At 48.6% G+C, this 27583-nt stretch overlaps 2 protein-coding genes across 6 annotated transcripts in view; one reads left to right on the top strand and one right to left on the bottom strand.

Annotated features, from left to right (window-relative positions):
- The window catches only part of PHYKPL (5-phosphohydroxy-L-lysine phospho-lyase), a 36157-nt gene extending 13273 nt beyond the window's left edge, over positions 1-22884 (top strand). For 3 of the 4 annotated variants that reach the window (XM_045999087.1, XM_045999090.1, XM_045999089.1), the window contains 5 exons: positions 15422-15576; positions 15983-16072; positions 17165-17295; positions 18130-18201; positions 21506-22884. In XM_045999087.1, coding sequence (XP_045855043.1) covers positions 15422-15576; positions 15983-16072; positions 17165-17295; positions 18130-18201; positions 21506-21537 — 480 coding nt within the window. In that variant the 3' untranslated portion in view covers positions 21538-22884. Of the gene's footprint in view, positions 1-15421; positions 15577-15982; positions 16073-17164; positions 17296-18129; positions 18202-20144; positions 20517-21505 lie in introns of those variants that run through there. The other variant, XM_045999088.1, reaches the window with a different exon arrangement.
- Positions 18817-25521, bottom strand: HNRNPAB (heterogeneous nuclear ribonucleoprotein A/B). 2 transcript variants are annotated; one of them, XM_045999091.1, is made up of 8 exons: positions 25331-25517; positions 25012-25243; positions 24055-24223; positions 23217-23375; positions 22891-23022; positions 20523-20640; positions 19719-19859; positions 18817-19423 (listed from the first exon to the last, which is right to left on the bottom strand). In XM_045999091.1, the coding sequence occupies exons 2-8, from the start codon at positions 25218-25220 to the stop codon at positions 19353-19355; spliced, it is 999 nt and encodes a 332-aa protein (XP_045855047.1). In that variant the 5' UTR covers positions 25221-25243; positions 25331-25517; the 3' UTR covers positions 18817-19352. The 2 variants fall into 2 exon arrangements, with proteins under 2 accessions (XP_045855047.1, XP_045855048.1); XM_045999092.1 differs by lacking the exon at positions 19719-19859 and having other exon boundaries at positions 25331-25521.
- Between the last annotated feature and the right edge of the window lie 2062 nt (positions 25522-27583).

A 27583-nucleotide genomic window follows, 5' to 3' on the forward strand; every position in this document is an offset into this window, starting at 1 on the left:
TCCTCTCGCCTTCTCTCTGCAAGTCCTGGCAGTCACCTTCTTTCTGTCTTGATGGATTTGCCTATTCTTGACATTTCATATAAATGGAATCACAAAGTGACCTTTAGTGTCTGACTTCTGTCACGTAGCCCTAATACGTTCAAGATTCATCCATGTTCTAGCATGAATCAGTACTTCATTCTTTCTTAGGAATGAATGATATTCCATTGTATGAATGTGCCACATTTCACTTATCCCTTCTTCACTTAGTGAACTGTTGGGTCGTTTCCCCTTCTTGGCTATTGTGAATAATGCTGCAGTAAACATTTACATACATGTGTTTGTTTGGACACGTATTTTCTGTTCTACTGAGTATGTCTCTCTGAATGGAATTGCCAGATCATATGGCAACCCTAGGTTTAACTTCCTGAGGATTGACAGACTTTTTTCAAGTAGCACTTGAGGTGCCCACCAACCGTGTACCCTCGTACGCTCCAACTCCTCTGTATCCTCTCCATTTGTAAGTTCCCATCTTTTATTATAGCCACCCCAGTGAGCACAAAATAGCATTTCATTGTGATTTGCGTTTCCCTTGTGGCTAGTGAGGTCGAGCATCTTTTTATGTGGTTATTGACTGTTTGCATATGTTCTTTGGAAAATGTCTACTCCTATCCTTTGCCCATTTAAAAATATATATTTATTTATTTGACAGAGATCACAGGTAGAGAGGCAGGCAGAGAGAGAGGAGAAAGCAGGCTCCCCGCGGAGCAGAGAGCCCGATGTGGGGCTCGATCCCAGGACCCTGGGATCATGACCTGAGCCGAAGGCAGAGGCTTTAACCCACTGAACCACCCAGGTGCCCCGTCCATTTTTAAGTTGGGTTACTTGTCTCTCTTTGCTGAGTTATAAGAGTTCTTTATCAGTATTAATCCTTATCAAAGAGATAATTTGGAAGTATTTTCTCCCATTTCTGAGTTGTCTTTTCACTTTCTTCATAGTCTCCTCTGAAGTACAACAAAGTTCCTCTTGTTGGAGGCCAATTTATTTCTTCTTTGCTTGCTAGTGCTTTGAAGTCTTATCTAACAAACCACTGCCTAATCTAAGGTCGTGAAGATTTACACCTTTGCCTTCTTCTAAGGATTTTCTAATTTTAGCTCTTAAATTTGGGTCTTTCATTTATTTGGACCTAATATTTTGCATATGGATGAGATGGGAGTAACTTGACTCACTTGTGTGTGGATGTCCTCTTGTCCCAACAGCATTCGCTGAGAAGACTGTTTCTATCCCATTGAATGGTCTTGGCACCTTGTTGAAGTTGACCAGCAACAAAAGCTAAAATAAGCAAATTGGATTATAGCAAATTAAAAAGCTCTTTTGTACAGAGCCAATAGGAAGCTATCAGTAAAACAAAAGGCAACATGCTGAATGGGGGAAGATATTTGTAAATCAGACATCTAGTAAGGGGTTAATATCCAAAATATATATAGAACTTACACAACGTAGGGTGCCTGGGTGGCTCAGTTGGTTAAGCAACTGCCTTTGGTTCAGGTCATGATCCCGGAGTCCCAGGATCGAGTCCCACATTAGGCTCCCAGCTCCATGGGGAGTCTGCTTCTCCCTCTGACCTTCTTCCTCTGACCATGTTCTCTGTCACTCTCTCTCTCAAACAGATAAATAAAATCTTAAAAAAAAAAAAAAAAGCAGGGGCGCCTGGGTGGCTCAGTGGGTTAAAGCCTCTGCCTTCGGCTCGGGTCATGGTCCCGGGGTCCTGGGATTAAGCACCACATCGGGCTCTCTTCTTCGCGGAGAGCCTGCTTCCTCCTCTCTCTCTGCCTGCCTCTCTGCCTAGCTGTGATTTCTCTCTGTCAAATAAATTTAAAAAAAAAAAAAACTTACAAAACATTTAAAAAAAGAACAAAACAAAAAAAACAGTTGAAAAATGAACAGAAGACTTGAACAGACGTTTTTCCAAGGAAGACATGCAGATGGTCAACAAACGTATGAAAAGACACTAAACATCACTTATCATCAGGGAGTTGCAGATCAAAACCACAGTGAGATCGCTCCACACACCTGCCAGAATGGCTGTTGTCGGAAAGACAAAAAATAGCAGGTGTGGGCAAGGATGTTGGGAAAAGGGAGCCCTCATGCACTCACCATTGGTGGGAAGGTACCTTGGTGCAGCCACTATGGAAAACAGTGCAGAGGTTCCTGAAGAAATTGAAGTAGAACTACCATATGACCCAGCAATTCCACTTCTAGCAAGTTATCTGAAGAAAAATAAAAGCAGTCGGAAAAGACCTATGCACTGCTGTGTTCATTGCGACATTATTTCCAAGAGCCATGATACAGAAGCAGCCCATCTCCAGGTTGATGAGTGGATAAAGGGGTGTGTGTGTGTGTGTGTGTGTGTGTGTGTGTGTGTGTGTGTTTGGTGGCTGAGCTATACAAAAGGAATGAAATCTTGCCATTTATAACAACATGGAGGTCATGTTGGTGGAGATGGAGACTGAGATGGAGATCATGATGCTAACTGAAGTAAGCCAGTCAGAGAAAGAGAAACACAGCAGGATTTCACACTTGTGTAATCTAAAAAACAAGTGATACAGAATTTTCTAAGTTCTTTTATATTTTGAGTGTTAACTCCTTATGAGACATTATTTGCCTGTCTCCTCCCATTCGGTAAATTGCCTTTTCGTTTGGTTGATGATTTCCTTCACGGTGCTAAAGTTTTTCAGTTCGATGTAGTCCCATTTGTTTCTTTTTGCTTTGTTGTCCAGAAAGGTATTGCTAAAATAAATGTCCAAGAGGTTACTGCCTATTTTCTTCCAGGAGTTTTACGGTTTTAGGTCTTACATTTAAGTCTTTAATTCATTTTGAGCTTTGTTTTATAGAGGATATAAGAAAGTGGTCCATTTTCTCTAATACCATTTATTGAAGAGATTGTCTTTTACCGTTGTATATTCTTGCCTCCTTTGTTGTAGATTAATTGGCCATGTAAATGTGATTTTATTTCTGGACTCTCTCTTCTGATCCGTTCATCTATGTGTTTGGTTTTGTGCTAGATCCATACTGATTACTGTAATTTGTAGTATAGTTGAAACCTGGAAGCATGATAACCCCAGCTTTGTTCCTCTTTCTCAAAGTTGCAAATTCCTCTTTCTCAAAGTTGCAAATTTTAGAGTTATTTGTCCCAGTTCTCTGAAAAATGTCATTGGGTATTTTGAAAGGGATTGCATTGAATCTGTAGATTGCTTTTGGTAGTATGGACATTTTAATATTAATTCCTCCAATCCATGAGGACAGTATATCTTACTATTGATTCATGTCATCTTCAATTTCTTTCATCATTGACTTACAGTTTCCAAAGCATAGGTGATTCATCTCCTCAGTTAAATTTATTCCTAGTTATTTTATTCTTTTTGATGCAATTGTAAATGGGATAGTTTCCTTAATTTCTGCAATAGTTTGTTACTAGTAGATGAAAACACAACAGGGGCCTTCAATACCCAACTCTTGGTTTTGGCTACGGTTGTGATCTCAGGGTTGTGGGATTGAGCCCCACATCAGGCTCTGGGCTCAGCGGGGAGTCTGCTTAAGATTCCCCCTCCCCTTCCCTCTTTCTCTCTCACTCTCTAAAATAAATAAATAAATCTTAAAAAAAAAAAAAGAAACAACAGATTTCTGTGCATTTTGTGTCCTGCAACTTTACTGAATTTGTTTAAACTAATAGTTTATGGATGCTAGCTTTACACTTTCCTATATTGTAGTAGCTCATCTGTGAATAGTGACAGTTTTACTTCTTCCTTTCCAATTTGGATGCCTTTTATTTCCTTTTCTTGCCCCATCGCTGCGGCTAGGACCTGTAGTACCGTGTTCAGTAAAAGTGGCAAGGGTGGGCATTCCAGTCTTGTTTTTTATCTTGAGAAAAAGCTTTCAACTTTTCATTGTTAAGGATGTTGTTAGCCATGGGTTTGTCATAGGTGGCTTTTATTATGTTTTGTTTTTAAAGATTTTATTTATTTATTTGACAGAGAGAGATCACAAGTAGGCAGAGAAGCAGGCAGAGAGAGAGAGGAGGAAGCAGGCTCCCTGCCGAGCAGAGAGCCTGATGTGGGACTCAATCCCAGGACCCTGAGATCATGACCTGAGCTGAAGGCAGAGGCTTAACCCACTAAGCCACCCAGGTGCCCTTATTATGTTTTTTATATTTATTTATATTTATTATGTTCCATCTATACCCACCTTTTTTAGAGTTTTTATCATGAATGGATGTTGAATTTTGTCAAATGCTTTCTCATCTACTGAGCTGATTGGATGATTTTTATTCTTCATCTCGTTAAATGTGGTATTGACTTGCGGATGTTAACCCATCCTTGCATCCTGGGAATACGTCCCATTCGATCATGGTGTCGGATCGTTTTAATGTGTTAGCTGAATTTGCTTTACTCATATTTCGTTGAGGATTTTTGCATCTGTGCTCATCAGGGATACTGGCTTGTAATTTTTTTTTTTTTTTTACAATGTCTTTGATTTTAGGTATCATAGTAATCCTGGCCTCATAAGTAAGTTTGGAAGCATTCCTTCCCTATCAGTTTTTTTGGAATAAATTGAAATTTTGGGAAGGATAGGTATTAACCCTATCAGTGTTTGGTAGATGGGCACCTGGGTGGCTCCGTTGGTTAAGCGTCTGCCTTTGGCTCAGGTCATGATCCCAGGGTCCTCGATCGGATCCCATGTCGGGCTCCTTTCTCAGTGAGAAGCCTTCTTCCTCTCCCTCTGCCTGCTGCTCCCCCTGCTTGTGTGCACGCATGCGCTCTCTCTCTTTCTCTCTCTTTCCCTGTCAAATAAAATCTTTAAAAATAAATTAAAAAAATAAAAGTTTGCTAGCACTCACCTGTGAAGCTGTCTGGTCTTAGACTTTTGGTTTTGGGGAGTTTTTGGATTACTGATTGAATTTCATTATGAGTGAAAATCTGTTTAGGTTTTCTGCTTCTTTCTGATTTAGTTGTGGAAGATTGGATGTTTCTAGGAATTTATCCATTTCTTCTAGGTTGTCCAGTTTATTGACAAATAATTGTTCGTGAAAATCTTTTATGATCCTTTGTATTTCTGTGGTGTCAGCTGTAACTTCTCTTTCACTTCTAGTTTAATTTGGTCCTCTCTCTTTTTTCTTGACAAGTCTGGCTATAGATCTTTGAATTTTGTTTATTTTTTGAAGAACCTGCTCTTAATTTCATTGATCTTTTCTTTTTCTTTTAAATCTCTATTTAAGGGTGCCTGGGTGGCTCAGTGAGTTAAGCCTCTGCCTTTGGCTCAGGTTGTGATCTCAGGGTCCTGGGATCGAGCCCCACATTGGGCTCTCTGCTCAGCAGGGAGCCTGCTCCCCCTCCCCCACCTGCCTCTCTGCCTACTTGTGATCTCTGTCAAATAAATAAATGAAATCTTTAAAAGAAAAAATAAATAAATCTCTATTTTATTTACTTCCACTCTGATCTTTATTTTCTTCCTTCTACTAACTTTGGGCTTTGTTCTTTTTTTTTTCCCCTCGTTCCTTTAGGTATGAGGTTAGATTATTGATTTAAGATTTTTCCCGTTTCTTTTTTTTTTTTTAAAGATTTTATTTATTTATTTGATAGACAGAGATGACATGCAGGCAGAGAGGCAGGCAGAGAGAGAGGGGGTAAGCAGGCTCCCTGCTGAGCAGAGAGCCAGATATGGGGCTCGATCCCAGGACCCTGGGATCATGACCTGAGCCGAAGGCAGAGGCTTTAACCCACTGAGCCACCCAGGCGCCCCGATTTTTCCCATTTCTTGATATGATTCTGTGTCACTATATACTTCCCTCCTAGAACTTCTATTGCTGCTTCTCATATTCTGGACCATTGTGTTTTCATTTTTATCTCAAGGTGTTTTTTTATTTCTTCTTTGATTTATTCATTGACCCATTGGTTGTTTAACAACATCTTGTTTAACCTCCATGTGTTTGTGTTTCTTCCTATTCTTTTATTTTAATTGATTTCTACTTTCATACTGTTGTGATTGGAAAAGATGCTCGTAACTTCATTCATCTTAAATTTATTGAAACTTGTTTTATGGCCTTTCTTATGATCTGTACTGGAGAGTGTTCCATGTTCCCTTAAGAAAAATGTGTATTGTGCTGTTTTTTTTGATGGAATATTCTGAATGTTCTGTTACATCCATGTGGTCTATGTGTCATTCAAGGCCATGATTCCTTAGTTTCTGGCTGGCTGATCTATCTACTGGGGTGAGCAGGAGTGTTAAAGTCCACCTACTATTACTGTATGACCGGCAGTTTCTCTCTTTGCATATGTTAATATTTGCTTTCTATATTTAGGTGCACCTCTGTTGGAAGCATAAATATTTACAAGTGTTTTATCTTCTTATTAGATTGATCCCTTCATTATATAATGCCCTTCTTTGTCTCTCATTACAGTTTTTGTTTTTAAGTCTGTTTGGTCTGGGGTGCCTGGGTGGCTCAGTTTGTTAAGTGTCTGCCTTCCGCTCAGGTCATGATCTCAGGGTGCTGGAATCGAGCCCCATGTCAGGCTTCTCCTCAGCGGGGAGCCTGCTTCCTCCATTCCCTCTGCCCCTCCCCCTGCTCATGCTCACAGTCTCTCTTTCTCAAATAAATAAATAAAATCTTTATTTTATTTTCTAAATAAAAAGATTTTATTTATGTATTCCGGAGAGAAAGAGAGAGGCAGAAGCCGAGAGAGAAGCAGGGAACCCGATGTGGGACTTGATCTAATCAAAAGACACAGGGTACCCACCTTGCCACCAAGGTCATGGCCTTGGGCAATGCTGGGATCTCACTCTGTCCCTCATTCTGTGTGTCTCATCCTTTTTTCTTTCAAAATTGGGATCTTTCATGTTGAGCCAGCCTTAGAAGATAGAAATAAACATCTGCCAAAAAATTGTTTTTAAATATAAAAAACACAAAAATCAAAACCTATAAAATTATATATATATAATTGTATATATTTTATAAAATTACATATATATGTGTGTATGAATCTCTATCCCTTCCTGAAGCTGCCTCTTTCAGGGGAAAGCAATTCATTTTCTTCCTTTCACCCTTAGCCCTCTTCATGTTGGTTTTTTTTTTGTTTTTTTTTTTTTGTTTTTTAAGATTTTATTTATTTACTAGAAAGATGGAGATCACAAGTAGGCAGAGAAGCAGGCAGAGAGAGAGGAGGAAGCAGGCTCCCTGCCTAGCAGAGAGCCCGATGTGGGGCTCGATCCCAGGACCCTGGGATCATGACCTGAGCCAAAGGTAGAGGTTTTAACCCACTGAGCCACCCAGGTGCCCCTTGTTTTTTGCTTTTTTTTTAAGATTTTATTTATTTATTTGACAGACCAAGATCACAAGTAGGCAGAGTCAGGCAGAGGGAGAGGGGGAAGCAGACTCCCTGCTGAGGAGAAGCCGGACATGGGGCTCCATCCCAGGACCCTGGGATCATGACCTGAGCTGAAGGCAGAGGCTTAACCCACTGAGTCACTCAGGCGCCCCCCCCTTCATGTTTTTAAAATAAACTTTTAAAAAGGAAAAAAAGTCACTCCTCCTATTTCTTTTTTTTTAGTTAGAGTTGGAACATTCCGCCGACCAGGTGTTGCTATTGCAGGCCCCCTGCCCCACCCCTCCCACCCTAGGTCAATCCCCTTGGCCTCTGCTCCTCCTGTCTTCTCCCCACTGCCTTGCTTGGCTTCCCTACAGCCCCTCCCGCCCCCCATCCTGGGACTGGTCTTGGGTTTCCCACTGTTTAAGAGGACATTGAAACTGAAAACAAACTGAGAACAAAACAAAAAAATTGTATGGCAATTTTTACCTTTTATTGCTAGTTTTTAACTTCACAAATAAATGATAACAAAACCTCAAAAAAAAAAAAGACAGCTACCCTGTGTCTTTTGATTGGATCATTTATTCTATTTACATTTATAGTAATTATTGATAGATATGTATTTACTGACATTTTGTTTGCTGTGTTCTGGTTGTTTTTCCAGTTCTATTCCTTTTTCTTTACTCTCTTCCCTTGTGAGTTGATGACTTTTTAGTGTTATGTTTAGATTCCTCTGTTTATTTTTTGTGTATCTCTTCCAGGGTTTTGGTTTGTGGTTACCGTGAGGTTCCTATAAAACAATCTGTGTATAGCAGTCTGTTTTCAATTGGTGGTTAAGTTCAGATTCATTCTAAAAATACCACATTTGGGGGCACCTGGGTGGCTCAGTCAGTTAAGTGTCTACTTTTGGCTCAGGTCAAGATCTCCGGGTCCTGAGATTGATCCCTGCACCAGGCTCCCTGCTCAACGGGGACTCTGCTTCTCCCTCTGCACCTCCCCACCCCCGCTCCTGTGCTCATTCTTGTTCTGTCTCTCCCTCTCCCCCTCTCTCACCCTCTCCCCTTCCCTTCCTTCCTCCTTCTCCCTCTCAAATAAATAAAATCTTTAATAAATAAATAACCCCCACCCCCCCAACACATACATTTTGTCTTCGATAGCATATTTTACTTCTATTCTGTGTATTCATTTATTGTTGGAGATGTTGTTGATTTTAGTACTTTTGTCTTTAATCCTCAGTTTTATAAGTGGTTGATCCACTACCTTTTCTGTATGTTTGCCTTTACCAGTGAGATGTTTTCTTTCATAGATTTCCTTATTTCTAGTTACTGTCTTTTCTTTCCTGCTTGAAGCAATTCCTTTAATATTTTTTGTGAAGCCAGTTTAGTGATGATGAACTTCTAGCTTTGCTGTCTGGGAAATTCTTTTATCTCTGCTTATGTTCTGAATGATAACCTTGCCAGGTACAGTATTCTTGATAGTAAGGGGTTTTTTTGTTTTCCTTTCAGCACTTTGAATATGCTGTACTACTGTCTTCCAGCCTACAAAGTTTCTGCTGAAAAATTAGCTGATAATCTTATCAGGGTTCCCTTATATATAACAAGTTCCTTTTCTCTTGCTGCTTTTATCTTTACCTTTAATTGTTGACATTTTAATGATAATGTGTCTTGGTGTGGTCTCTGGGTTCATCTTGGACTTTCTGTGCTCTCTGGACTTGTATGTCTCCTTCTACCAGGTTAGGGAAGTTTTCAGCCATTATTTCTTCAAATAGGTGTCCTGTCCCTTTAGTCTCTCCTCTCTTTCTGGAACTGCAGGCAGTGAATGTTAGTATACTTGATGTTGTCCCAGAGGTCCCTTAAACTATCCTCCTTTTTAATTTTTTTTCTTTTTTACTGTCCTAATTGGATGATTTCCCTTACCCTGTCTTCCAGGTCACTGATCCATTCTTCTGTATCATCTAATCTATTGTCTATTCCCCCAAGTGCATATCTCATTTTTATTATTGTATTCTTCAGCTCTGATTGGTATTTTTTTTATTTTCTCTCTCTCTGCTGATGTTCTCACCATGGTTATCCATTCTTTTCCCAAGTTTGGTAAGCATCTGTTTGACCATTACTTTGAACTCTTTATTGGGTGGATGAGTAGATAAGTGTCTCCGTTTTATCTAATTCTTTTTGAGGTTTTTGTCTTGTTCTTTCATTTTGAACATGTTCCTCTGTCTCCTCATTTTGTTCAATTCTCTGTGTTTGTTTGTATCTATTAGATAGTTCAACTACATCTCCCCATCTTGAAGGAGTGGCCTTATGTAGAAGATGTCCTGTGGGACCCAGAAGTGAAGTCCCTCCTGGCCACGAAAGCCAGGTGCTCCACGGGTGTCCCCTATGTGGGCTGTGTGCCCCCTCGTGTTGTGGCAGGCCTGCAGCTACTGTGGGTGCGCTCTTGGGTGGGGCTGGTCCCCTGCCCAGCTAGTATTGCTGTGAGCATGCTGGCGGGTGGGGCTGTCGTTCAGCTGTGAAGCCCAGCTGAGGTGCATAGTTGGCTAGGGTTAGCAGTCTAGAGGGAGGATTCCAGAATGGTACCCACCAGTGCCAGGATCAGAACAGCAGAAGAGGAGAGCAAAAATGGCACCACCACTGTATCAGTCCCTGTAGAGTGGCCCAGCTGCCTCCTGTGGTTCCAACAGACCCTCCAAGATTAGTAAATGGGACTCCTTCACCTGCAGCCCATGTACCTTTTGATCTGGTGTTTTACATTAGAGTGTAAAGTTCCCAGTCAAGTTGATCTATGTGTAAGCTTTTTAAGAGTGAGTTCTCATTTCCCGATAGTTCTAGAGTTTTCTGAGATGTACTCACTGTTGGTTTTTAAAAGCTAGGTGTTTGGGGATCTTGTCTCTTTTGTTTAGGATCTAAGGGTTGGAGTCCCTGATGTGGAGCTCAAATCTTTCACTCCTCAGGGAAAACGTTTTGCGCCTTTAAGATCCCTCTTGCCTGCGAAATGCTGCCCCTGGGGTATCTCCATCTCTGCCATCTGTCTCATTGCTGTCCCTTCTTGCAGAAGATCTGTTCATACAGTTTCTCGGTCCCCTTCAGAGGGAATGATCCTGTATGTAGTTGTCGATTTGTTGTGTCCCTGGGAGGAGGTGAGCTCAGGATCTTCCTATACTTCCGTCTTGAACCTTTCCTCCACATCTGTATTCTTAAGAGATACTGATCTTTAGTTTTCTTTTGATGTCTTTGTCAGGTTTTGGTATCGGGGTGTAATACTGGCCTCAAAGAATGAGCTGGGAAATGTCTATGCCCATTCTGTCTTCTGGGAGGCTTTTCAAAAGATTGGTAGTAATTCTTCTTTAAACATTGTGGTAGAATTCACCAGTGGAGCCGTCTGGTTCTAGGCTTTTCTTTGTGGGAACTTTATTACTACTTTTTTCTTTTTACTTGCATATGTCTGTCAGATTTTCTGTTTCTTCTTGAGCCAGTGTCAGTATTTTTTATTTGTTAGGAATTTGTGCATTTCATCTCAGTGATCTAGCTTGTCGATGTACATTTGTTCATATGATTCCCTTATCATCTTTTTTGTTTCATTAAGTTTGTTCGTTTGGTAGTCATGGGTCCTCTTTCATTCCTGATTTTAGACATTTGAGCCTTTATTTTGGTCAGTTTAGCTGAAGTTTGTTAATTTTATTGATCTTCTCAAAGAACTCACTTTTGGGGGTGCCTGGGTGGCCCAGTTGGTTAAGCAACTGCCTTCGACTCAGGTCATGATCCTGGAGTCCCAGGATCGAGTCCTACATCAGGCTTCCTGCTCGGCAGGGAGTCTGCTTCCCCCAATGACCTCTCTCCTCTCATGCTCTCTCTGTCTCTCATTCTCTCTCTATCTCAAATAAATAAAATCTTTAAAAAAAAAAAAACACTTTTGATTTTGCTGATTCTTTTTTATTGTTTTTCTGCATTTCTATTTATTTCCACTTCAATCTTTAGGATTCCCGTCCTTCTGCTTGCTTTTGGTTTTGATTACTCTTTTTTATGTTTTCTTAAAGTGGAAAGTTAGATTATTCACTTGAGAACTTTCTTTTTTGACATACATGTTTACAGACATAAATTTTCATATTAGTACTATTTTCGCTGCATCCTGTAAGTTTTGGTATGTTTTCATTTTTATTCATCTATATTTTTAAATCTCCTTGCAACTTCTTTGATCCATTGGTGCATTTGGGAAGAGTGTTTTTTCTGCTTTTTTGGAGTGCTCTGTATGTGTCTATTGGGTCTAGTCCGCTTATAGTGTCCTTCAGGTCCTCTGTTTCCATGTTGATCTTCTGTATAGTTCTGTCAGTTACTGAAAATGAAAGACTGAACTCTCCATTGGTCCCTGAATGGTACGTTTCTGCTTTCACTTCTGTCAGTTTTTGCTTTATGTATTTTGAGGCTCTCTTTTTAAGTACAAATGAATTTGTAATGGTTATCAAATCCTTTTGATAGACTGACTTGTGGCATTATGGAATGTTTCTCTATGTTGCTAATGCAATTGTAATGCACACGTCTTTTACATCTGATATTAGTACAGCTACTCTGACTCTTCTCGTTCCTGTTTGCATGGTGTACCTTCTCCACCCTTCTGCTTTCAACCTCTTTGTGTCTTTATCAGTCCTCTTTATTCATGTGGATTTGAGTTATTATCTGATGTCTTTTTTTTAAGATTTTATTTACTTATTTGTCAGAGAGAGAGCGCGCGGGCAAGCAGGGGGAGAAGCAGGCAGAGGGAGAGAAGGAAGCAGGCTCCCCGCTGAGCAGAGAGCCCCATTCGGGACTCGATCCCGGGACCCTGAGATCATGACCCGAGGCGAAGGCAGATGTTTCACCGACTGAGCCACCCAGGTGTCCCTATCCGATGTGTCTTTTCATCTCAGTCTGAAGACATACCATTAGTATTTTTTGTGAAGTATATGTTCGGGACACATTCAGTTTTTATTTATCTGGAATTGTCTTAGTTTCCCCATTTTGAAAGGATGCTTTTATGTAGAATTTTTGACTGGCAGTCTTTTTCTTTGATTACTTTAAATATGTCATCCCACTGCGTCTGGCCTTCATGGTCTCTGATGAGGACTCAGCTGTTAATCTTGTCACCCAGCTCCTGCACAAGACAAATCTGTTGTCTCTTGCTTACTGCAGGATTGTCTTTTATCCACTGAGACATAATTGGCATACAGTATTCTATTAGTCTCACACAACATAATGATTCAGCTATTTGTTATCTTGTGAAATGATCACAAGTCTAGTTAGCATCCATCATCACATAGTTAGAGTTTTTTTTCCTTATGAAGAGAACTTTGAAGATCTCTCTTAACCATGAGAGTCTCTTCACTCTAGGAAACAGTTGTTGGGGACAGGGGCGGATGGGTAACTGGGTGATGGGCATTAAGTAGGGCACATTGTGTGGTGAGCACTGAGTGTTATGTGCAGCTGGTGAATTATCTCTACATCTGAAACCGATGGTGTACTGTATGTGGGCTAATTAAATTTAAAAGGTCTGTCTTAGCAACTTTCAAATATATAATACAGTATTACTAACTGTAGTCACCATGCTGTTCATTACATCCCCATGACCTACTTATTTTATAACTGACAATGTGTTGCCTTTTGACCACCTTTACCCATTTCTCCCACCCTCTTTGTCTTTGGGTGTCTTTCCCTCTCCTCTCCTTCTGGGACCCCCCATATACAGATGTTGGTTTACTTCATTGTGTCCCACAGGCTGTCGAAGCTCTATTCATTTCCTCCCTCTGGTTTTCAGACCGGACAGCCTCAGTTGACATTATCTTCAAATTTGCTGATTCCTTCATCTGTTTGCCCAAATCTGTTGTTGAGCCTGTCTGGTGAATTTTTCATTACAGTTACTGTGCTTTTCAGCTCCAGAATTTCTCTGTAGTTCCTTTTAAAAATTTCTCTTCAGTGATATTCCTGTTTGCTGAGACATTGTCTTCATGCTTTGCTTTTGAGTTCTTGCAGTACGGTTTCATTTAGTTGTTTTAATACAAGCATAACATCTGATTTAATGTCTTTGTCTAAGAAGATCCCTATCTCAGCTTCCTCGGGGACAGTGTCTACGGGACTGTTCCTCACCCCCATATATGGGTCATGCTTTCTTCTTTCCTTGGAAGTTTCATGATTTTCTCTTGAAACTGGACATATTAAGTAATATATTCTGTCAGCTTTAGAAATCATATTCCCATACATATGATTCTTAGAAATCATATGATTTAGAAATCATATTCCCATACATATTCTGTATGGTGTTTTTATTATTGTTTGTATTATTGTTTGCCTTTTCTGAACTAACTGTGTAAAGTTTGTAGTCTTTGCTTGGTTGGCTTAGTGATCATCTCGTGATTGGACAGATAGCTCCTTCGATGCCTTTGACAAGTGGTCCCCTGTGTGTGAGATAGAGGGTTCCATGCCTTGACAGCTCAGCCGAACAGCTTACAGCTCTGTGTCAGCCTTTTCTTCCTCCTTCTGAGAGCCTCCAGGCAGCCAATGACCAGAACTTAGAGCTTTTCAGGTCCTTCCCGAACATGCATAAGGCACAGGGCGCGCGCATATCCCTCTGTGTAGACATGACCTTCTGAATTCCCAGGACTCTGTCAGAACTTGTTCATTTTCTTCCTGTTGCTCCTCTGGGGTGATCTTGGAACAACGACCTACCTACTGTGGTAGTTCAGCTTTCATTGCCTTGGCCATGTCATGGTTCTAAACAAAAGATGCTATTGGGGCGCCTGGCTCAGTGGGTTAAACAAAAGATGCTATTAATACCTACACTCTACCTTTTAACAAGTTCGTAGTTAATAGTATTATACAGTAAGTAGCCTCAGTCCATCCTGTGTGTCCATTCCACACATAATTTGGACATATCAGAAATCTGCCTCGTGGCGGAATCCCCTCGGAAGCTTTTTATGATCTCAGATACGGGGCTCTGCTCACCCAGTTTGAAGATGATCTACAGGATACAACCAGACACCCGTTAGGATGGCTACAGTTAAAAAGACTGACAATTCCAAATCATTTTGAGGATGGGAGCTCTCCTGGAATTTTGTAGGCTAGTGGTGGGAACATAACATGATACAACCACCTCAGGAAAATTTGTTTTTTATGAAACCAAGTCTGCATTTATGATTACAACCCAGCAATTCCACTCCTAGATACTTACCCAGGAGAAATGAGGACATCTGTTCACACCAAGATTTGTTACAAATATTCTTAAACAGCTTTATTCATAATAGCCAAAAATCAAAAGAATCCAAGGGACCGTTAACAGGAGATTAGAGAAACAAAGAATGGTATGTCCGTACAATGGGATTTCATGCACCAGTAATAGGAACATGCTACTGAGACACAGGACAAGACGGGAAATCGCAAAAACATGCTGAGCAGAAGCACCCAGGCACAAGAGAGAACATTCCAGAAACAGCAAAACTATGGTGACAGAAAGCAGGTCAGTGGTCGCCTGAGCCAGCAGTGGAGGGGCACATGCACTGAACTGTACGCGCTGTAAATATTTGCAGCTTATTGTGTGTAAACTCTACTTCAGTAAAGTTTTCTTTTTAAATATAGTTTAAAAACAATTAAAAAGACAGTCTGCAAGAGACACCCTTACTCTTCCCTTTCTGTGACACAGGTCCCCCTTCGGACACCTGTCGAAGGGCAGGGCCCACTGGAGGAAGGGTGCCAGAGCTCCCAGGTGTCCGGAGGGGACATCTCCCCCTCCCCCGCCCCCTCAACCTTACAGCCTCTCAGCGGAAGGCAGCTCTGTGGGAATGCACAGTACACCCTCTCCTCCAATTCTGCCTCTTGAGGCTCCTCCTATACCCCGTGGGGTGGCTTCCCTGAGTCCCAGTCACATTAGCACCGGGAAAGGCGAGAGGACAGCCTGTGGGGGAGAACCCCATCTATCCCCAAGTACTCGGAGTTCTATGGGCTTCAGGCCTGTGCCTGTCACTGCCCTTGGAATGTGTGTGGCCTTCTGTAGCCCTCACGCTCCCTGGAGCAGGGCCCACTTTTCTGGGCCTCTGACCCGCCCTTTGTCCCCTGACTCAGTTTGGGGGCAGCCCGGTGTCCTGCGCCGTGGGCCTGGCCGTCCTGGACGTTCTGGAGAAGGAGCAGCTGCGGGCTCACGCTGCCTCTGTGGGCAGTGTCCTCGTGGAGCTCCTCCGACAGCAGAAAGCCAAGCATCCCATCATCGGGGACGTCAGGTGAGGCTCAGGCAGCACTCCTTACCTGCTAACTGAACACCAGCCCGGGGCCAAGCATGGTTTCTTTTGTCACTTCATTGTTACCCGGGGTGGTGGGGACGTTTCTCTCCACAGAGGAGGAACTAAAGCTCTGAGGGGTGCTGCTGCCCGAGATAGCGCTTCTAGGGAAGGAGAAACCAGGGGCAGACGGCCCTGGTCCCCGACCTTTCCTCTGTCACAGCTGGGGCCCCTCTCCTCAAAGTCACTTGCTGGCACTGGGTCACTACCCTCCACCCTCCGAGGGTTGTGCAGCCCTCAGGCTCCCCAGGAAGCAGAGGCACAGGACTGGTGCTTTGGGCAGGCCCAGCCAGAGGGGGAGAGAAGGGCCCACGGCCTGGCCTCCTAAGATGTCGCCTTCCTGTTCCAGGGGCGTCGGGCTCTTTATCGGTGTGGACCTCATCAAAGACACAGCGACCAGGACACCAGCAACTGAGGAGGCGAACTACGTGGTGTCCAGGTACTATTTCTCGAACCAAGCTGCCTCTGCAGTGTCCACGGCCCTGACTGGGAAGGAGCTGCCATCCTGTTTCTGCCATTGCCACTGTGTCCCCGGGCCCTCGGGGCCACACAGGGCTGCCTGAAGGCGTTGGCATTGGGCCGGAGCACAGAAGGGGCCCCCCTTCTGTGTACCCCCACCCCAACTCCACACACTGAGAAAGCGGCCAGGTCCGCTTGGTGGCCAGTGCCTGGCAGCAGGGCCTCGGGTGGGTGTGGGCCATTCCCAGCCGAGGATGCGAGCGCCACAGGGGCTCAGAGACCAGAAAGCCGCATCCCACAGTGCCCGGCTGCCCCGGGGAAGCCACTACTCTCACGGCCATGCCAGGGCCCCTGGCAGAGCCAGATTTGGGGCTCCCCGTGGGCACAGCACCTGGTTTTCTTTGGTATGGACAGGCCGCCTGCTCCTTGTCTGGGTGAAGGCATCTGGAGAACCCTACCCCTGCCCCAGGGAATAAATGAGAAAGACTGGAAGTTGGGGTCAGAATGTAAATACAATCACCTCAGACTCTCTTTCTGGCCAAATAACCTTCCCAGGTTGAAGTGCAAATGTGGAATGTTAACGTCCTTAGGTACCACTACTATTAAGGAAGTGAAGCTATCTTCCTAGAAAGAACTGGAAATGAAAACCGGGGCTGGCAGAGAAGTTCCTGGAGCTGGGGAGGGGGGACGGGTTCGCTGTACCAGCCCGGCAGCATCGGTGCGGTGCAGGAATGCTGGCTGGCCACGTCCTAGCCATGGCCTGTCTTGGCTCAGGCCGGGATTCCAAGGCTGGATGAGCAGAGGCCCCTGCTTCGGGTAGGGGTGGGGATGGAGGGTGGAGGGCTCAAGGCCAGGTGCAGGTCACCCCACACAGGAGCCCTTAGTGCTGGGCGAACAAGGACAGGCAGGCAGGCAGTTCGGGAGGAGGCGGCCAGGGCCATGTCCCTGTGGTACCTGGACTGGGGTGGGGCTCCCAGGGGCCGGTTGGCTGAAGCCAGGACAGACTTTGAGGCTCTGTGAAGGGTTCCTTGGCTGCTGGGCCGCAAGGCCTTGCCATGTCCTATCCTCACAGGCTGAAAGAGAACTACATTTTGCTGAGCACAGATGGCCCTGGGCGGAATGTCCTGAAATTTAAACCCCCAATGTGCTTCAGTGTGGACAACGCACGACACGTGGTGGCAAAGATGGATACCATTCTGACAGGTGAGCTGGGGGCCCGAGGAGCAGCTGACCATGTCTCTTGAGCCCAACCTGCGGTCAGGAGCTAGGACCCTCCAGGGTGCCTGGGAAGGGGACTCCACAGTGAGCCAGGAGTCTTCCAGACAGCGCAGGGAACAAGGAGCTGTGGCGTGGAGGGGTTTCCTGAGCCCTGAGTAGCCATTCTGCCTGAGTAGCACTAGTGTGGACTCCAGGCAAGGCAATCACCCAGTGAAACCGCGGGGATTTATGTGGCAGGAACATTGTGCCCTCCTTGAAGGCTAGTGTCCCCCTCAGCAGCTAAGGTGCTGGACTGAGATTTGCACCCAGGACTGAAGAAATGCAAAAGGAATTCTGCCCTAGGTTTCCAGTCCCCTAGGAATGTCAGATCAGTGTGGGGTCTGCCCTAAATGCACTCACCAGGCCACCTGGAACAACGGAAGCAGACAGGTCTCTGCTATGCCGTAAGGGGGTAGGGGTGGGGTGCAAAATCCCACCTCCTGGCTGAAACCCAAGCCCCGCAGGCACCCCCACCTCTCCTCCACCTCTGCAGGTGCGTTCCCTGCAGGAAGGAGGATGTTTGTGGGGAGCCTAGGAGAGGAGAGCCTAAGAAGGCACAGACTTGCCTTTGCTTTCCTGGGCAGAGTGGCTGCCATTGAGTCTGAATGTCTGGGGCAACCAGACTGACGTCTGGCTTTGTACTTTTGGGAGTGTTGCTGACCCTGTGATTTGTGCACATGGTCAAGGGGCTGGACAAGGAGTCCAAGAAGCTTGGATGCTGGAGAAAAAGGCTAAGCACTTGTGGGGGTATGGGGCGGGGGCCTTTGTGCTGTTTTTCAGACATGGAAAAAAACGTGAGAAGTTGTGAGACACTGAGGCTCCAGCCCTGGCACTCGTGTCCTCCTTCCTTGGGTGAGTAGGCCTTGCTCCCTCACCCTCAGCAAGCCAAACCTCGCTCTTAACCAGGTTTTCTTCAGAAACCTCTCCCGATAGCTGATGGGGAAGACAGGACTAGCACTTTCCTCCCCGAGCCAGTTCTCCTTCTAGAAGGAATGGAAAACAAGTCTTTGCTAGTCTGAGGGCTCAACCACCAGCCCTGGGGCACCCCAGTCCAGCCAGCAGCTCAACTCTGCCAGAGGGAGCAAAACTGTTCCGGGCCACCCAGGAGGGGGGCACTTTGTGTCCAGTCCAGCTGGCCCCTAGGACACTGCCTTCCTGGGTACAGTCCCACTGTCCTCCGCTAGGAGACCAAATCCCACTTCTGGGGGCCCAGGAGACTGGAGTCTGCAGCTGCCGCAGCCCCCTTCACGGTACCTCCTTCACCCCCTTGAAGCTGCCTCCAGTCAGAAGTCCTTTAAAACTTCCTCTAAAAGGGCTCAAGTCCTGGGCAGGCCCCGTCCTTACAAGCAGCGACTCGGTTCCACCTGCCAGGACTGCTGTCCGGTCAGGGAGGCGCTAGAGCTTTGAAGGCTCAGGAGCACCTGGCCCTTCCCTGCTCTTCACAACATGCCCCACACTCACCCAGGCTTTGGGGGTTTTTAAATTTTTATTTCAAAAGCTTGGATAGCTTCAATATCCAGGTCGTGGCAAAATCAGGACACGTGTAAAATACCTTACAATACATTAGATTCCCAAAAGGTACCAAAAAGTACAGTAAAATTAACACTTCCATTAACAGGAAATGTATGACACAAATAATATAAAATTAAAAGGTGAAAAAAAGGTGACACTGGTTTCCTAAGATACAGTTTACTCTTTACAACCAGGGTCCACAGGTCCAGGCTGCGGGCGGTGGCGGGCAGCAGACCCTCCCAGCCGGCCCTGGGGGACCCGGGCCTAAAACTAGCCCTCCAACGCCGCTCTGGTCTCAGAGACCCCCACACGCTGCCTACGACAACTAGAGCTCTGGAAATATCAACAGGAGAGTGATTTCCAAGGGGGAAATTTTAAATAAGATGCACATGGGACAGGCCATAGAAAGTACGCCAGGTTAAATTTGGTACATAATTGTGTTCACTCGAGATCCGGACAGAGCGTGTGCGGGCGGGCATCCGGCCACGGCCTCAGTACGGCTTGTAGTTGTTCTGGTGGCCGCCGCGGCGCTGGCTCTTCCCGTAGTTCGTGCCACCCTGACCTGGGGATGAGAAGGCCATGCATGGGTCACGGTGCCACCTGCCGGAGCCCTCCCCGAGCCAGGTGCCTGCTGTGCCGCCACACCGGAGCCCTCACCCCTGGCCAGCACGGAGGGGGCAGCGCCCCGCCTTCCTGAGGCCCAGAGGCTCAAGTGCCTCCTCCCATGGTGGCCGCACCGGGCCCCCGAGCCCAGCCTGTCCGACTCCAAAGCCCCTGCTGCCAGTGGCCCCTGCACTGTCTGTCCTGCCTCCCAGGGTTGGGGGTGAGCGGCCAGGGCCTCCCTCTCTCCTACTTACTGTAGTCGTAGCCGGGGCCGTAGCCGTAATAGCCATAGGGCGAGTAGTCGTAGCCGCCATAGCCGGGCCCGTAGCCCTGCTGGTAGCCGTAGCCCTGGTTCCAGTAGCTGCCGTAGCCCTGATTCCAACTCTGACTCTGACCTGTGGGGGGAGCAGGGCCCAGGGGCCCAGGGACCATTTAGCACACGCAGGAGCGAGGATGGAGGAAATCCTGCCCTTCGGGTGGCGGGCTCACTATGGCAACTCAGGTAGAAACCAGGGGGCTGCTGTCTGGCGTCAGGGGCCCTGGGCCCCGCCCTGCATCTGAGGCCCAAGCCGGGGCCCTGAAGGCCAGGAGGGCCCTGCCGGCTAACTGCACTCGGGGCAAATGAGGCAGGAGCTCACTCTCTCACACCTCCCTCTCCTCACCCCAACACTCCCTGGCAGCTCCGCCCTAAAAAGGAGGACATTCAGGCTTTGGAGTCCGAGGGGCCTGGACAGAAGGAGGTAAAGCGCCCGGCACAGCCCTGCCCTACCTCCTGCCCACCCGCCCACGGGTGCACCGAGACTCAGGCCCGCCACCCAGCCCAGTACGCCCCTCAGGCCCGCCACCCCCGCACCCTGACTGCAATGCAAAGGCCCCTCTGTCTTGGGGCCCCAGGCAGCAAGAGCCAGGCTCTTCCACACCAAGTAGCAGCCACAGCAGCGCCAACATGACCCACCCGGCCTGGTGCACCAAATGCCAGAGGCCAGCGAAAGCCCCAGACAGGCACGGGGGCTCCATGCAGGCAGGGCCCTGTCTTTGCTCAGCCAGGTTCCACTCACCTCCACTTCCGCCGCCACCGCCGCTGCCTCGGTTCCCTCGGTTGCGGTTCCCACGGCCCCCCGAGCCATACTGCTGCTGCTGATAGACTTCTTTGGGCTGGGCCACCTTGATCTCACACTGCAAGAGAAGGACAATGGGTCAGACCTATGTGACAAGCCTGGGGCAGGGCCATGGACAAAGACCTTTGCTGATGGGGACCAACTGCTCAATACAAAATCTGCCTGCAGCACCTGGGGGACATAGGTGAAGCGTCCTGACTCTTGCTTTGGGCTCAGGTTATGCTCTCAGGGTCAAGCGACTGAGACCTGCATGGGTGGCTACTCTCCGAACGAAATCTGCTAAAGTTTCTCCCTCTCCCCCAACACGCATGTGCACTAAGTCTCTAAAATAAAATCAATCTTTAAAAAAAAATACAAAACAGGGCACCTGAGTGGCTCAGTGGGTTAAAGCCTCTGCCTTCGGCTCAGGTCATGATCCCAGGGTCCTGGGATTGAGCCCCACATCGGGCTCTCTGCTTGGCGGGGAGCCTGCTTCCTCCTCTCTCTCTGCCTGCCTCTCTGCCTACTTGTGATCTCTGTCTGTCAAATAAATAAAATCTTTAAAAACAAAACAAAACATGCTTAAGTGGAAGCCACATTTGGGCTAGAAACTCTCAGGACCACAACTAAAATCTCTGGATGAGGACTAGGGCCTTTGGGCCAAAACCTTTCCCCAGAGAACTCACTGGGGTGACAGCTGTAATTCCAGGCCTGCTGATGGCAGCCAGGATCCAACAACTGGGAGGAGGCACACCGAGGCTGAGGCTGAGACCAACCCAGCATAGCTTGATCCCATGGGGGGGTGGGGGGGCGCCGCCAGGCCGGCTCTGAGGCCAGCCCCGTCCACCTGGGAAAGAGGCCTCAGAGCTGGCTTCTCAGATCAGGGCCCTTAGAGAGAAAGAAGTGGGGGGAAACTTTCTAATTTTCTTTTCTTTCCTTTACAGAAGAAATGAAGCATCCCACTCCAACAGGCTGAGGCTGAGCCCCTGACCTCTGGCTTTGAGGAAGGAAGCCACTGAGGCTCAGGGCGGGACCTGGCTGCTCTCCCCTCCCCTTCTCCCAACCACTGGCCTGTTGGTGGGAAGGGCCAGATGTCTGTATCCTCTGAGGAGCCAAAGAGTCAGTTTCCTTTTTGCTCAAAAATCTGCCCACTGCGGATGGGATTAGGGTCAGGGCCTCCCACCCAATCAGAAGTTTACTTGTTAGAGGAAGTACCCTCGCACATACACTCTCCTAAATACGACCCACAAAATACCATTTTATACAATGTGTCACCACCCAATCATATCCTAACTGGGAAACCTTCCCCAAGTGATTTCATCTGATGTCTTCTGTTTAATTAAAAATGCTGAATACATTTATTTCAAATCACACCACCAGTAGCAACTGACTACCTTACAGGTACTTCCTTCCATTTCGCATTCAGTGGGGGAGAGGGTGGCGGTCACTCACTGTCTAGGGGAAAAGCCCTCACCCAGCTGCTGCAGCTAGACTTCAACTCATTTGACATAGAATTTAGAGGCCCAATCCTGAATCCAGTCTAACTTCCCAGCTGGGATTAAGACTTCTAGAAGCCCCACCCACTACCTGTCCCACCTTATCTGTCTGCCGCTGGGCTCAGACCTGCCACACCCGGCCAGCCAGCCACACCCTCAACTGCCTCCTCTGCCACCTGGAGAACACCTGAACCGAAAGACACCCCCGACATCCCTCACCCCCACTACTGGCCAGAGTTCAGAGGAACAGTGGCACTTCTCACCGTGAGGCACCGCTCACTTAGGCAAAACTGACCATGGACACAACGTGGACTAAAACCCTGGGAGCTCTGGGAAGAAACTTTGTCTGAGGTGGGAGCTGACTAAACCAACATCCAGAGCCAGAGCAGGCGGAAGCAAACAAAAGATCTGGTTGTGACGAGAGAGGAAAAAGCTCCACAGGAGGAACAACTTTACCCAAAGGAAACAAACCCATGAATGAAAGAAGTTCTAGAATCTTCTGAGACTTAGTGCAGGCCATATTCACCTTGGACTCCAGATGGAGAACACCATGACCTCTAGCTTTCAGTCAGAAATCAAAGGGGCTACTGAACATGCTCTAGCCCAGAGAAAAGACCCTTTCTCCTGCCTCCCACACATTCCGGGTTTCTGCCAAGTCTACCAGCCCAGAACTCCCTGAAGGACAGGACCATCTGCCCCAATCAGGATAGCAGGCACTGCAGACACCCAGCAGGGTCACACTGCCCCGGAGAGGTAGCCCAACTCCTGAGGCACACCTGTAAGAGCCAGCTCTCCACCAACAGCAGGTGGATATAGAGCTGGAGACACCTTACCTTACTGCCACTGATAGTATGGAACTTTTTCTCCAGAACTTTCTTCACAGGTTCCTCTTCTTTAAAGGTGATGAAAACAAAGCCTCGTCTTTTGTTCAACTTTGGATCCATGGGAAGCTCAATGGCCTCAATCTGTAAATGTAGGCAAAGCTCAGAACCAATGCCTCTTCCCACCCCCAGGGCCCACAGGGAACTCTGAGGAGAAAAGACCCAAGAAGGCCAGAATGAAAAAGCCTCATGGAGAGCTACAGCCTTCCAAAGCTGCCTAGGACCAGGGAGAGCAACCTCAGGGCATCAGCAGGCAACTCCCAGGGTCCCACACTCACCTCCCCAAACTCTCGAAAGTACTCCCTGATCTTCTCTTCAGTGGCTTCAGGATTCAGACCCCCCACAAAAATTTTCTTTACCGGGTCCTTCTTCATGGCCATGGCCTTTTTGGGGTCAATGACACGGCCATCCAGCCTGTGTTCCTTCTGGTCTAGGACCTGTCCCAACACAAGAAAATGAGCTTCAAACTCAACAGCACCACCCTCAACAAGCCCCTTCTCTTTGAGCCACGAAGACCCCAAGACTGATATACAAAACGTGTTTGGCCCCCCCATACTCCACCCCTAAGTGACTAAGCAACACAACTTCATCTCCAAACTTCCAAGTACAGCTAGCTTAACTCAGCCCCTAGAGGCCTCTCCCAACTCCCCCAACGCTTTCCCAGACAGAGTAGGCTCAGTTTAAAGCCTCTCTTTCACAAGTTAAGCAGCAGTGAGGCGGGCTGGAGGTGGGCTGCTAGGGTTGGAATCCAGCCCTTTCTGGCTGTGAACTCTTTCTACTTACACTTCTGAGCCTTTGTTTTGTTTTCTGTAAAATGGACCTAAAATAATACCTAGTTCATTCATAGCAACCTTGGACTCTATTCTAGTCCTCAGGATAAAGGATTTGCTTTAGTCAGTGCCCAGAAGGGACACCAAAAAAGCAATAAACACCAACTATAATCTTCCTGGGCCCACTTAATCTGTATTTTTTAATTCCCTCAAAAACAGAACAGAGTTCCTCACCTCTGCTTTTCCCAAAGCCCTCAAGCACCTACAGAACACACAAACCCATGGTGCTCTCAGAACCCTATCCTAGAACAAACTTCATGCCGCTGACATCAAGCGCCCAGCTTACCTTCTCCACACTGGCTGCATCTTTGAAGAGGATAAACCCAAACCCTCTTGACCGGCCAGTGTTGGGATCCATTTTTATTGTACAATCAACAACCTCTCCAAATTTGGTAAAGTAATCCTTTAGGTCTTTTTTGCTGGTATCCCAGCTCAGGCCACCAACGAACATTTTTCTGAAAAGGTAAAGATACACGTGCCAACAAGCCTTACAACAGCGCTCTGATGCTGGGACCGGCCCTGACACCACCTTCAGTGCTAGCGGGTAAGCAAAGCCGCCATCCGGAATGCGGGTCTGCCCCGAGAGCCCCCGAGGGGCCTACGTTGGGGAAGTGTCAACCAATCTTCACTCCCCTCCCACACAACCCTGAGCGGCGAGAAGCTCCAGACGGTGCAGTCCCCGACGGTGCAGCGGAAGGGAGGGCACCGCGCCTGGGGCAGAGGCCCCGAACCTTCACAACTAGAAGTCATCCGCCTAACAAACAAGTCAAGGCAGAAGGCCGCCGGCCCGGCCCGTCCTCACTACCTGCCCCCGAGACCGAGAGCTCGCTCTCCAGGAACTCAGGCTTCCGGGGGCCGGAGACCGCGTTCAGACCGTGACTCCGCCCTCCGCGGGGTGGGGGGGGCGGGAGGGAAGGAGGCCACGGCCCGGGCGCGCGCCAACTCCGCCCACGCAGCCCCGCGGAGCCCGAGGCCGGCTCGGCCCCGGGTCCGAGCGCACTCCCCCTTCCGGGCCGCCCACCCCCCGGCCCCGCGCGAGCGGCCCCGGGGCGGCGCCAAAGTCGACCCAACAAACTCCTGCAAACTCCGGCGCGAGCGGCGGCGCGGCGGGCGCGGAGGGGCAGGGCGGCGGGCCGCGAGCAGGCCCCAGCCGCCCGCCCGCCCCTCCCCCCGCCGCGTGGCGCCAACAAAAGGCGGCCCCGGAACAAAGGCGGCGCCCCGGTCGGCCCGCGGCCGCACCTACCCCGCGTCCTCCTCGTTCTTGCTGGCGTTGATCTGGTCACCCTCGGCGCCGTTTTGGTTGCCGGCCGGGGGCGCCGAGCTCCCGCCTCCGGTGCTCGCCGCGGCCCCGGTGCCGGCCCCCGCCGGCGACTCGCCTTCGGGGGCGGCCTCGTGTCCGTTCTCGGTGGCGCCCGTGGTCTCCATGGGCTGCTCCTCACCCGCTTCCGACATGCTAGGCCGGGGCGCGGCGGCTCCTGCAACGAGCGGCCCCAGCGCGTCAGGCCCGCGCGGCTCCCGCCCAGGCTTCCCCCCGCCCGCCGCCCGCGGGCCCGGCCGCTCACCTCGCCGCCGATGACGCCGCGAGGCCCGCTCGTCCCCACCCGCCGGAAAGGCGCCGCGGGCTCGGCCGCGCTCACGCCCGCGCTGCCGGGCCTCGCCTCCGTCCGCCGACGGTGCCGCCGCGACCTCGCGCCCTCCTTTGCCGCCGCGCCGCACGGAGCCCACCGACCGACAGGCTCACTCGAGCCCGCGCGGTGCCGCCGCCTGACAATGCCGACTCGTGGCGCTCTTTATAATGCCGGGGCCGGGAGCACCTCGCAACAAGGCGCGTGTTCATTGGCTGCGTCCGCCCATCACTCAACCCAGCGCCGGCGTCCCATTGGCCGCAGCGGCGCGCGCACGCTAAATCCGGGCGGGCTTTGTCCTCATTTTAGAACCCGCGCGAGCCAGGCCCTGAGGACGGCTGCCGGGGCCGGGCGGAACCTCATCCTCCTCCTGAGCGGCGCCGGCAACCGGAACCCCGCGGCCGAGGGGCCGAAGACCTCCCCTCTCCGCCCTGTGAGGCCGCAGTCTCTCGTCCCGGAGCGCCCCATCCCAGCGTCGGTAGCTTCGCGCACTCCGTTCTTCCAAAAGAGGAAACTGGGCTCTAGGAAGTCTCGCAAACCAAGGTCGCCCGGCTGGAAGTGGGAGAACTCGGCGGCCGAGATCGGGCGCGCAGGGTTTCGCCAAGTTCCGTGGCACCGCTCGAAGGGACCGGGACGCGGCCCGCCCTCCCCCTTGACCTTGGTGCCCTCACGGCCCCGCGCTCCCGCCCTTTCTGCCGCCTCCTCCAGCGGCTAGCAGCGGAGAGGGGGTGGAGCCCGCCGGGCGTCTGGTGCCAATGGTGCTACGGTAGGATGTGGCGGGAGAAACGGTGTCACCGCGGTGTTCCCCGATCCAGGTCGTCTGGCACCACCTAGACGATCAGCCTCGTTGTCACACTTTGGGTTAATGTTCTTCGTTTGAGTTAGTTCCTGTATTCCTGCTGAAATTTCTTTTTAAGGAAAATATACCGTGTCCCTCAAATCATGAAGTTGGAGGCGGGAGGGATGGTTCTCGTTTTCTAATATACAACCCCCCTCCGTTTGATCTTGATCACCAAGCTTGAAAGGCCGGCATAATCCCATGATTTCTTTTAATCGTATGGGTGACAGGCCCCAGATGGACCAGGATTACAACCTCTGAAGCCTGGGGATTACCAGATAGCAAGAGCACACAAGTGGCTGACGTTTCTCGCCGAGTTCCTACAGCCAGGCCCGGTGTGGGGGCCTGGGGGTTCTATTTCCTCATCGGGTCTCCTAACAACCCAATGGAAGGCGATACCATCACAAATTTATAAATGAGAAAACTGAAGCCCAGAGCGCTGGCGCAAGGCTCACTCCCGAATCCTGCACAGCCAGTGAAGTTGCAGAGGGAATGAGAACTCTGACCGTTTCACATTCGGAAAAAATAACTGACTATAGAAAGCGGGAAGATTTGGCCACACAGTGCTGCCTTCCCCCAAGGTCTCCATCGGCCAGAGCAGGGGCACCCGCCCTCCAGGGGGGTGCAAATACCCTCCGGTGTAAACCCAAGGCCCACCTGACTGTGTCACTTTCAGGCCAGATTCCACAAGTGAAACTCAGTATCTCCATAAAACTGGGGTCATGTCACTGTTGAAATCTGATAAAGCCTGCTTGCAGGAAGTCCTTCACACACTCACCACGCCAGCCCGTGCCCACCCACAGAAATAAGGGCCGGGGAGGGATGCCGCACACGGGATGATGAACACAGGTGGCTCAGCAGTGGAGGTAATATAGGCAATTAAGTTCAAAGTCAAATAGTCTAGATGTACCCACAGGACGTAACTACTGATGAGGACATACGTTCACTCGAGCTCCTCCTCTTTTCCTCACATGGATGCCTTTCACACAACTTGGGAAACACCTTCCATGACACGTCCAGTTTGAGGAGAACAACATTTGGGCAGCGCTTTATAGTCTGCAAAATCTTGTCCCCAACATTGCTTCATCGGAGCCTCAAAATAATTTTTGTGGGGGCGCCTGGGTGGCTCAGTGGGTTAAAGCCTCAGGTCATGATCCCAGCTTCCTGCGATCGAGCCCCACATCGGGCTCTCTGCTTGGCAGGAAGCCTGCTTCCTCCTCTCTCTTTCTCTGCCTGCCTCTCTCCCTACTTGTGATCTCTATCTGTCAAATACATAAATAAAATCTTTAAAAAAAAAAATAAATAAAAAATAATTTTGTGTGAGGGTATCCATACTTTATACATGAAAACAC

The sequence above is a fragment of the Meles meles genome, chromosome 3 (genome assembly GCF_922984935.1).
Source record: "Meles meles chromosome 3, mMelMel3.1 paternal haplotype, whole genome shotgun sequence".
NCBI lineage: Eukaryota > Metazoa > Chordata > Mammalia > Carnivora > Mustelidae > Meles > Meles meles.